Source organism: Passer montanus, unplaced genomic scaffold (assembly GCF_014805655.1).
Source record: "Passer montanus isolate IOZ18808 unplaced genomic scaffold, ASM1480565v1 scaffold54, whole genome shotgun sequence".
Lineage (NCBI taxonomy): Eukaryota > Metazoa > Chordata > Aves > Passeriformes > Passeridae > Passer > Passer montanus.
In genome coordinates this window covers 5347484-5359520 of record NW_024370374.1, presented here as the reverse complement: position 1 = coordinate 5359520, position 12037 = coordinate 5347484, and the positions used below count along the sequence as shown (strand labels likewise).

The 12037-nt window shown below is 39.2% G+C and overlaps 1 protein-coding gene across 3 annotated transcripts in view; it reads left to right on the top strand.

Moving 5' to 3' along the window:
• Positions 1-12037, top strand: part of MPPED2 (metallophosphoesterase domain containing 2) — a 110481-nt gene that overhangs the window by 57982 nt on the left and 40462 nt on the right. For all 3 annotated transcript variants that reach the window (XM_039725173.1, XM_039725174.1, XM_039725176.1), the window contains exon 4: positions 3000-3225. In XM_039725173.1, coding sequence (XP_039581107.1) covers positions 3000-3225 — 226 coding nt within the window. The remainder of the gene's footprint in view (positions 1-2999; positions 3226-12037) is intronic.

Below are 12037 nucleotides of genomic sequence, written 5' to 3'. Positions count from 1 at the left end.
TACATAATCCTTTTCCTCAAGGAAGAGAGAAGAATTGAATGAGACTTTCTCTTGCTGCTGCCCTGGCTTCTGATGTGTCTTAGTCCTGAAAATACCAACAGCTGTCTTCACACCAATTGCAAGAAATACTCTCTGGGTTGCCCCTATAGATTTCAGGTGCTTATATAACATGGATAATGCTCCATTTATGTGTTTTAATAATTACTGATGTCACCATTGGTTTGCCTTTGCATGTCCTGTGTTCCTTCAAAGTAAGACCTTATTTTTAAAATGTCAGGATAGAAAAGACACTGGGCAAAAATGCTCCAGGCTTAATTTGGCATAATATCAGCAAAACGTGCTGGTTTTCAAGTCTATCAAAATAAATGCAAGTGTAAAGCTTGGACATGTATCAAGTAAGATGAAGAGTTTTCTGTGTTAAAGCAGGCAAATGTTGATAACTTAGCAGAAACCTGAATTTAACTCCTCCATCCCACTTCTCTGAGAATATTATCACACCTAGCTTGTTTTGGGGGATTGATGGTTATGACAAGTGTATCAAATTTCATGCTGGTGGTATCTTTTATGTTTCCTGGGAGAAGAGAAAATAGCAGTTTTATCTTGTGCCCGGGAGTCACAGAGAGCAGGAATTGTAGGTACATGCCACACAGAGTTTTTAAATAAAAATGCATTCCAGAGCAGCACGTAGTAGAGATGGGGAAGGGGAGGAAAGTGGGAAAGGAGTGAGTCAAAAACTGTAGAGGATCATTTATTGCATCTCCCCAGCTCTTATTCTAATGCAGCACTGCAGAGAGTTATGAATATGTATTTTGTTCAGACCTGAGGTGTCTATGAAAAACATAGTCTGCTTGGTTTTTTTCAAGGGATTTGTAGCTTTTTGGTTTTCCATCCAGAATTCACTAATTTTGCAAAAATGATGTTTGCATGCATGCCTCATGTAATTCCTGTTTCTGTGCTGTAAATGCTGAAAAAGCAGAGGGGTTTGACTGGTTCCCCTGTAAGTCCTGTTTAGGGGAAAAGTTAATCTTGTTGTATATACTTAGAGCTTTACTCTGAAGCTCAATTTAAAAAAGAACCCAAACCCAAATAGTTTCAAAAGTTGAAAGACAAGTTTAAACTAGCAATGCCACTTCTGTTTAGGAGAACTGTACTCACAAGAAATGTGTAGCATCTGATTTTGTCTTCCCTGGGACAGATGTGAGTTCCAGACCTGGAAGACAAACCCACAGATTTCCATTTCATTTTGCTGCCTTTATGAGGGGGGGAAAGAAAGAAAGAAAAAAAAAAAAAAAAACAGAAAAAAGCCCCAAAACAACCAAACAAAGACAAACTGCACAGAAATCCCCATAACAAACCCAACCATTTCTAAATGATTCTGAGTAATAAAGACCATAATGAAGGATAAGGTATGAGGCTAAGAAATCAGGCTTGTGCTGAAGGCAGGAGCAGTTAGCTTTGATGCAATCGTACGTGTTGATTTTTGGCAAGTCTCAGTGGGACAGATTTTGTAAGAGAGCCTAACTTCTGTGAAGACACCACAGTATGGGACTGCATTTTTAAGGGAGCTCAGCACCCAGTATGTTTATTTGGAAGATCTGGCACTGATTGCTGGTACCAAGTGCTTGAAAATCTGTTCTGAGCTCCAAAAATCTGGCTCTGTGAGTATGATCCATGCCTCCTTCCAAACAATGGTATTAGTTCCCCTGAATTGAGGGGAGCAAACATGTGATTCTTTACTTCTGATTCTGATGGTGAATGAATTAATCAGATTTTCCTTTTTCCTAGTTTGTCTTATGTGGCTGAGTTTTATGATTGTTTCTACTTGTGTGCTTTTTACAAGAACTGAGATACTGCCATAAACATAACAAAAATAATAATAATAACATAAAAGTATGTTACAAATTAATTGAAGCTTTGGGGAATAGACTACATGTCAAATAAATGTGGATTCTTTGCTTCATTTTTGCCAGGGTCAGGATTAAATGTGTGAGATGGTATTTTTTGTTCAGACTCAGATGTTTATTGGTTCTTATCTCTGTTCCAGTCTCACAAACTGTGAGTTCTGCAGCACTTCAGTTTAACAAACTAAAAATGGAGCTCCATCTCTCTCTCTACAAGGCCTTTTAAGGCTAAACTGTCAAATTAAGAAATGATATGTAACATATTTTTACTTTTAACCCAATAACCAACCACTCGTGCCTGCAAGGTGGACTTTTTAATTGAATTACACAGTACTATCTATGAAGAAGGAGGTGAAGAAGGAGCAGCCTCCACCCTAAAACCTCCATCTTGCTTTATATATATTACCATATTCTAAAACCTTAAACTCCGAGTTTTCCACCCTGTGATATCACACACTTCTATTCAAACTCCACACCCACAATCCCAGTTCTGCCATTCCATTTTGGAAGCCTTCTCCACTGCCTCAGGTCAATGCAGTGTTCTCCTGGGGGTCAGTGCCTGTCAGCACAGAAGGTCTGAAATTCTCAGCATCCAGGGTTCCAACAAATAAATGCCACTGGAATACAGATGAATCCAAATAAAGCCATAATTTTAAAACCACCAGCCCCAGCAGTGTGCTCAGGTGCTCTCAGGATGTGGCTGGCAGGCATCCTGCAGTCTGTGCTCACCTGCCGGGCTCCTCACTGCAGGTCACTCCTGGGGACTGACCTGGAATAAAGCCTGGTGGTCCATCCAGGGGAATAACCCAGCAGTGGTGTTGCATGCCCCCTCTGGAGCTGGTTTGACTCCCAGCAGCTGGTGTTGCTGGGCCCTGCAGCACGGGCTCTGTGCTGTGCCGTGGCTATACATGCATTTTTTTGTGTGCCATCCCTGTGCATTTTGACCCTGTTCCACTGAGTGCAGGAGGAGCAGCATCCGTGTCCTGTGCCCAGCACGGAGATGCTCCCAGGCCTCGGGTGTCCCACTCTGTCACTGCTGGCTGGCTGCTTGTTGTGGGAGGAAATGTGCTAATGAAGTCCTCTTTTTTGTTATTTCAGGAAACCTACCATATGAATATAAAATAGTGATTGCTGGGAATCATGAACTGACATTTGATAAGGAATTCATGGCAGACCTTGTTAAACAAGATTACTACCGCTTTCCCTCTGTGTCCAAATTGAAACCAGAGGACTTTGACAATGTTCAGTCACTCCTGACAAATAGTATTTACTTACAAGATTCAGAGGTAACAGTTAAAGGATTCCGAATATATGGTGCCCCGTGGTAAGTCTCAATTTCAACTTTCTTTGCTGTTTATTGCTTGAACCCCAGCAGGAATCATTCCTGTTGAACCTGCATGAAGCTGCTTTGTTGCATTGCCCTGCAGAACAGAATCAGACTTAGCTGTAACCATTCTGACACAGTTGCTTCTCTTTTCTTTTAAATTTTTTTTTCCTTTTCTTTTTTGGATAGATAATCTCTGTTTAGCCATGTGTGTGAAATAAGACAAAAGGAACTGTAGCTATTTCTGTTCTGCCTGCTGAATGCACCTGAACTGTGGAGTCAATACTGACTCTGTGCTTGTGGATGAACTGTGGTGGCATTTTGGGACATATTAGGGGAACTCCATTACATTCTATACTGCTGAGCTATTTATATCTGCTGTGCTAATAGATTGGTGTAGTGGCATTTAACACCTACACAGCACAAGGGCACAAGGCAGCAGGTGCTTAAACCTTATTTTTGAGCAGTTCTGGGCATTGTTTTCTTTTGCTTGTAAAGCTGTGATAACAGAATTTCAAACCGCTTTTGGTCTCATTCCACCCATGTGTCAAGTGTGTCATGCAGGAAAGATTGCTGCCCAGTTTTGTGCTAAGGAGTTCCTGCCTTGTTTTTTCTACATGTCATTTAATTATGATGCCTGACATCTTTCTCTGGAGCCTTGGGTAGCACTTGTTCTAAATTCTCATGCTGAGAACAGCCGCAGTCCTCTCAGGCTTTACCAGAGACCTGAACTTGAGTGATGGTGATAATCACTCTGTTGCTTGGAATTCTCAATTGTCAGCAGAAGCACCGAGATGCTAATTTATGCACACCTATAAGAAGGGCTTATTATGAGCTTATAACTTATTTTTCATGTCAGGCTTGCTTTAAAAGTGAAAGCAGGAGAGGGGTTGAACCAGAAATGGGACAAACCTACACATGCATTAGGAATTTTCCCCTTCAGCTCATCTTTGTTGCCTTGGCCTGCAGACCTTGGTGGTTGGTGTGACACCACACACGTTGGTGCTTCTGACAATGCTTTCTCCTGGTCATATTGTATGCATCAGTGCTGGCTGGAAAGCTGTGATCTAGCTCTGTATCTCATTCTTGACTTGAGCTGCTAATCTTTTAATTTAAGTCATAGCCTTTAGCTACTAGTTTAAATCAGCCTGACATTGCTCAGCTAAAAAAAACTGTAATGCCCTAAATCCTTGCAATATCAGCAAATTGGGAAAGATGATCTTAATTCAGGTTAGGAATCATCTCCTTGAGACATTTCAAAGTAATTTTTTTGTAACAGCAGCACAGAAGGCCTTGGGTAGTGAGGTGGGTGTGAGGCTTGCTGCAGGCTGAGGAGCTGAGGAAGGTTTGCTGCTGAGGTTGGGATTGTGTTCAGCTGCCTTTGTGTGTGTGCATCACACTTGGAGGGCCTCTGCAGTGATTAGGGAGGGCAGGCATATTTCCACATTTATTTGGATCACATTTAATGAACTCAGCTTCCTTACAGCACTCCTGGAGAACACGGGAGAGAACCGTGTGATGCACCTTTACATTTATACATACTGGCAATATATCATGTTCCTTTTCTTTTTTTCTCCTTCCCAAAAGGAAGTAGTGGAAACCTGTTATCCTTTTGTCTCCAGCTGCATTTGGGAGTTCTTTCAATTTGCAGGTGTGCACATGGATTTAGAATGTTTGCTCTGGACTATTAAGGGCCATCACATCAAGGCCCTGAGTTGTCTCAGCTGTAAAAAGTGAATGGCATGTGTCTCCTGGCCTAGTCATGGAAGACAAACCTGAATTAATCTTTCCTATAACCCATTGATAACTGGATTTTTCCCATTAGTGATGCATGAGAAATGAAGCTAGATTGTTAGAAATTGACGCTGAGCTCAGATCAAGTGAGGACCTCTCTCTCTCGGTCTTCATTTGTGTTTGGCTGCCAAAAGTTGTTGTCAAATCATGTCTTGAGCAGCTCTTGGTGTGGAATTGAGCTGTATATTGAGCTGTATTTTCAATACAGCTTTTTAGATCAATCACCAAGTTTGTGTTAAGAGCAGAAACGTGGTGTTGTCCATGCATTTCCCTCTTTTTTTTTTTATAATAATGACAGATTTTAGAAAATGTGAAAATTTGTGGGTTTTTTTGGTTTTTTATTTATTTATTTATTTATTTATTTATTTATTTATTATTTTAGCGAGTCTTTCAGAGGAAGGAAAAGTCCTTCCTCTGAAATATTAGTAAAATCTGCTCTAATTTTGTTCTGTGCCTGGAAACTGAGAAAGAGTGATCAGACAAGCATTTTACCCCTCCTTAAATTTTATACTCTCTCTCCTCCAATCACATCTTACTCTATTCCTATAAATTTTCAGATTACCCCAAATGAGGAGAATTTGTGGGATTTTGTGTGTATTTACAGCCTCCTTACCCCAATTAGTTGTGTCACAGAAATGGAGCACTGGTCATTAACCCCGAAGATGTGCCAACCCCTAACAAGAGATAAGTTGGCATGTTCAATTTATGTGCAGATGCGTAAGTATTTCCAGAGGGGGGGAAAAACATTTTCTCATTTGCTGATAAAGCTACTGGTTTTAATTTAAAAAAGAGGGATCAAACCAAGAATAACAGATGTGATTCTGGAGGTTTGAGCCTGTCAGGGGTTTGTAAGAAGTAATTGCCAGAGTACTGGGAAGGCTGGCTATAATTCATCTATCTAGAAAATGTAAATTGCCAACTCAGTGTAAATACAGAGATGAAATATCAGTTCATATTCATTACTTGTTATTACTCATGGTACATCTAAAAGCTTTCTAAAGACCTAAGAGAATTCAAGTAGTGCCTCCTAACTTACATTTTAGCAGGATTTGTGAGTGAAAAAATGACTTGGAATACATGGGAGCATTGGTGTGTGTTTGCAATTGGAATGTGCCGTGGTGCATAACAACAGCCTCTGAGGAGCAGAAAATTTGAATTTAGCCTGATAGTTCTGAGAGCATTAAATGGCATTAGCTGGAGGGAAGTTGAAAAGAAGAGTCTCAGCTCCTAAAAGAGAAAAGTGCAAGGTTGGGACATAAATCGCATTCAGAGCTCTGCTCATTTTCTGAGGTGAAGAATGTAACTGACATTTTCACACCTTAAATAGGAGATTCTTTGATGGACCTTGAAGGAGCAAAATGGCTGAAGATCTTCCATTTGGTCTGTAGATAACAACCCACAAAAACATTCCCCTCCTTTCTCTTCCTTCTGACTCTGCCCTATGAACCTGGCTTGTTTGCTGGTAAAATAATTGATAGTTTATGCAGTAAAAAATTCTGTAAGATTCCAGTGAGAATGTTTCCTCCTTGGGAAATTCGAGATTGAGGTTTCCTATTAAACAGGATGGAAAATAAAGCCAGTGATGGATTTATGAATTTTTAAATCTTCAAACTCCCTCTGTGAAGTAAACATAAGCATAACTCATGCTGATGTCTCTGTGAAAGGGTAAGGGGAGACAGTCTGTTTTTACTGCAGCTTTGGGTGCTGAATATGCATAAGTGAATTAGTGTAAGTTTTACTTATATTCAAATGTATTTTTAAAATTATATTTGAAATTGTTCATCCGTGCTGAGGGCTGAATTTACCACAGTGTGCTGCAGACATTTGGATACAAATACTCTCACAGTGTGTGTTTTCTAATGAAGCTTTAAAAGAACTCAAACCACCAGAGAACTGCAGTTAACTGGAGCCAGAATTTGTTTAAACCACATTTTGACAGAAACAATTGTTCAGGGAGAATATTTTTCGCCGTTTTGTTTTGTTCTGCTGATCAGCTCTATAGGTAACTTCTGTGTTTTTCTGCCTGTTAGAAACAGAAAATAGTTGAAAAGAAAAAGTATTCCTAGTATTCTAAAACTATTCTTCGTATTCTAAAGGTACTAAAAAGTATTCTTATTATTGTAAAAGTATTCTTTAGTATTCTGAAAGTACTTTGTGTGCATCAAAATTTGTGATTCTTACTTTTATGAAGAAGGAGGCAATAGGCTTATTTATGGATTTTAAATTCTGTTCTGCATAAGAATTTCACAGAAAAACGTCAAAAGCTGTAAGTGAAAAATTATCTAACAAAGCAATCCTTTACATCACTTTTAGCTATGGAAATATGTGAGCAAATTCCACTCACAGAGTGAGAAGTAAACCTGGAGGTCTGGGACTTTGAGCCTACATATTTGTTTAGATAACTGGAGATAGATGTATCTTTTTGAAGGAAGAAACATGCAGTGTGTATATATATATATAATTGTATAAAAATAAATATCTACAATATAATATATAAATATGGATGATAATATATAGGTAATATCTATAAATAATAAGTATATATACTCTCAGCCTATATATTTGTTTAGATAACTGGAGATAGATGTATCTTTTTGTGCAGTGTAATGTATATATATTTATATATAACTATGTGAATAAATATCTACAATATAATATATAAATATAGATAATTATATATACCATATATAAAAATAATAAATAGACTTTCAGCCTATATATTTGTTTAGATAACAGGAGAGATATATAGCTTTTTTAAGGAGGAAATGTAATGTAAATATCTAAATATATATATGGATACCTACAATATAATATATAAATATATATAATAAAATGCACAAACATATAAAATATATATATAAATAATAAATAGATAGACTTTCAGCCTATATATTTGTTTAGATAACTGGTGATGTATCTTTTTGAAGGAAGAAATGTGCAGTGTAAATATATATATAAATAATAAATAGATAGACTTTCAGCCTATATATTTGTTTAGATAACTGGTGATGTATCTTTTTGAAGGAAGAAATGTGCAGTGTAAATATATAAAAAATATATAAAAATATCTACAATATTATATAAATATTGATTCTATCTATCTATCTAATATATAGACTTTCAGCCTGTATATTTAGATAACTGGAGATGTATCTTTTTGAAGGAAGAAATGTGCAGTGTAAATATATAAAAAATATATAAAAATATCTACAATATTATATAAATATTGATTCTATCTATCTATCTATCTATCTGTCTGTCTATCTAATAGATAGACTTTCAGCCTATGTATTTAGATAACTGGAGATGTATCTTTTTGAAGGAAGAAACGTGCAGTGTAAAAGCCAATTCAGTATAAATCAATATATGTCAATGCTCAACAGAATCAGCTTTATGTGGATAACTGAAAAGCACCAGAGACACAAGAGATGGCAATCAATTATTGAAATAATGCCTGGAATCTGTGGTTTGCATCCTTGCGATGAGCATGAATTCCCCTGAAGGAGGGTGGGAGGGGGCTGTCGCTCTGGCAGGAGCAGCAGCATTGTTCGGCACTGTCCTGCACGTCTGTCGAGCTGTAGCTCGTTCAGGTCTCAAGAGCAGAAGCACAAAGCTGGCCTGGCCTCCCAGTTGCTTTTAATGAATACTAGTGGGCTTTTCCTGTGTCCAAGGATTGGATCTGGAGGGTGATCCAGAGGTCAGGAACAAACGGCTCACTATCACTCAGGGCTGCGCAGCCAAGGCTTTCATTTGCTTTTTTTAGTAACTCCAGAGGAAGTGCCTTAACTCTTTTTCAGAAGCAAAGTTTTAATTGGCATAGATAATGCAACCTTAAGAAAGCAGAGGCAGGTTCAGCCATCTCCTTTAAAAATAATGTTTTGTGCAATCTTTTCTTTTTAGCCCAGTGTAAAGTCTGGGGTTTCATCAAATGATTTTACATCAGTTTGGAATGATTTCTCTGACTTGGTTTCTTTCTCTGCTTCATTTACAATGGTATTTTAGTACAAGCAGCTCTAAGTTAGTACTTCTGCCTTGTTCTGATCAGTGTTTTCAGACTCTCTGTTTATCCTGTCAGAGAGGTGTCAGAGGGATTTTTTTTTCCTTTCCAATTATAAGTTTTGTAATGCATCACGGGTTTTGCTGACAGTCTTCAAGTTCTTGAAATAGCAAGCAAATTAACAGCAGATATTGAGCGTGAGGACTGGAAAACCAATTGGCAACTCACATGATGGGATTCAGATACACTGATGGGTTGGAATGGATCTAATTTCTTTTATTTTCATGGTCTTAGCTGGCAATTAGCTCATGTCTAAAAAAAGGAGGGGTAGAAATTGGACTATTCAGCAATAAAGTTCTTTGCTGTTCAGTGGTGAGGAAACCAGGGGAAACTGGACAAGGCTGTGTGTGTTGCACCAGTTTTTCAGGAATTCTGGTGTTTATGCAGTAGAAGTCAGCAACTGAGGGAATTATTGGCAAAGACTGAAGTCTCCTGTCTGTGCATTAAACAAACACACCACCACTGCAGTGTGGCTGTGTTTAAAGGTGCAGGCTTCTGTTTCGTTTTTCTTGGCATTTGTCCTCCAGGTCTCTCAGTTTAGAATGGAAGAATGAATTCCCCCCTGGTCTAGAATTGCAGAGGTTTGTTTACATTTTTTACCTCGTTGGGAATGTAGCTGATTTTTCTTTGGTCTCCTTGATATCAGATTCACTTCGAAGTAAAAAATGGTCCTGTTTACTTTTAAAAGCTTTCTTCCTTTTTTTCCTTCCCCTTTTTTTCTTTTTCTTTTTTTAAAAATAAAGAGTGGGATATTTGTAATTTTAAATACACTTGATCATAAATAATTTTTAATACTGTGGTACAAACCTGCCCTATTTAATTCTTTGGACAGCTCTGCATCCTGACACTGAGGCAGATCATGAAGTCTTGATGTTTTCTTCAGGCTTGACTTCAGCAGGAATAAGAACTTGAGAGTATTCATTACTAGTGTTAAGAAATAAACTGTGCCTATTTGTGAGTAGAATTCTAGCCAGTTAAATGAGACATTAAAATGGTAGCTCTCCTAAATCTTTCCTGGTGTGGAAACAGGGATTTGAATTCTTCCACAGCCGTACGGACAAGTGATTGTGGAAATGTGCTCTGAGTCCCTAATTCTTGCTCCATTTTCCTGGAGTTCAGGAGAAAAGCAGAGAGGCAGAAGGAGCCAGAATGAGCTGGGGTGTTGGGGTGCTCATTATTCATGGTGCCCTCGTCATTTGTAGTTGAAGTATGGTTTGCTCAACAAGATGGACATTTTGGCAGACAAGTTGTGCTTACACTTGTAGCTTTGCTTTGGTTGGTGTTCTTTTACTTGCCAGGAGCAAGCAGTTGGCTTTCCTTTAGCTGAGCACTGGAATGACGCAGTGGTCACTGTGGCATCCATGTGTGAGGAGCAGGCTGAAGGCACTCACACCCACTGAGGAGTTACCAAGAGAAGGAACCAGAATACTGCAAAACTCCTGGCATTTTTAACTCATCAGACTTTGTCTTGGGAGGGGTTTGCATCTCCTTAAAGAATGGGAGCTGGGAAAGAGGAGATATAAGGCAAGAGTTAAGCAAAATCTGTCTGGTCTGTCCAGGGCAGGACTCCTTGCAGTGTGTTGATGCTTGCTTGAATAAATTCTCCCGTGCAGCTCCTGCACTGCAGGACTCTTGCTTTTCCATTTCCTTTCACCATAGCTCTTTGTTGTGGTCTGGTACAGAAGGAAGACAGACGAAGCTGAGAACACCATGCTGTTCAGGTTAACTGGAAAATTCCCTCTCTCTAGCACAGCCACCTTCACGGCAGGACAGTGGAGAAGTAAGAGAGGGGCTCCAGTTCTGACAAGCTGACATCAGGATGGATTTTGCATTGCGTGGTGCTCTTCAAGCCTCATTACTTTCATTGCTTCATTTCCCCTATGGCCTGAGCAAGAAGAATTAGGGAGCAGGTGGATGCCCTGAGTGACAGGCAGAGCAGCCTGTTGGAGGATGTGCTGGCTCTGGCTGAGCTGGAGCTTGTTCCTCACAGCACCATCCCCATGCTGTGCTGTGCCTTGGGGACTGGAAGGGTGTTAGTAACACACCTGGGTTTGCCTACAGCATCAGCACTGCTTTCTCCAACATCCCTTCCTTCCATCAGTAGGCTGGGCAAGATTCTGGAAGGGGACAGAGCTGGGACACTGACCACAGGAATATTCCATACCATATGATGTCAGCTCAGATATAAAAGCTAAGGAAAGTGGGGGGTGACCTTTGATATTTGCAGTGTCTGCCTTCGGGAGCAAACACTCCATGTGATGAAGCCTGGCTTCCTGGGGAGTGAAATGAATGAAATTAGGGTGGAGGAGGTGACAGGGAGGAAGGTGGTTGGGTATGGGAAACAGATGCAATCTACAAGTGGTTTGTTTCACAGTTCATCTATTCAGGACAAACAGGAAGAAAAGTGGGGGAATTTACATTGCAGGTAAAGTTGACAGTAAAGCTCACATGATGTGATGGGGATAAAATACAGTAGAAATGGATAAGCAATTTTATTTATTTATTTATTTAATCCAAAAATAAGTGACTAGATTTTTTTAGCTCCCAGTGAAGGGTAAGATTTCTCATGACAGTCTTTCAGATTATTTGGGTCATATTTATCTAATAGTTATTGATCACAATGCTAACTTTACCCTGACATGTGTATAAAATGCTTAAAGTAATTCACAGAAGCTATGAAATAAAGCAGAAATTGCACATGCACTTTAAATAAGAGACCGCTGATTGTGAATCTGAGCATAGACATAAAGGTCAAGAGTGACAACTGCATTCATCAGATTTTCATGAGAATCTGTTCAGTAGAATAGAGCTGGCACCTCATTTCAGAAGTGGTCAACACTCATGGATTCAGCTGAAAATCAATGAGACCTGTGGGTATTTATAACCACCCCTAAAAGGTTTAGGTGCTGGTCTGTATTGTGGTTTGTGTACGTGGAAAATTTGAGGATTGCTGACATTTCT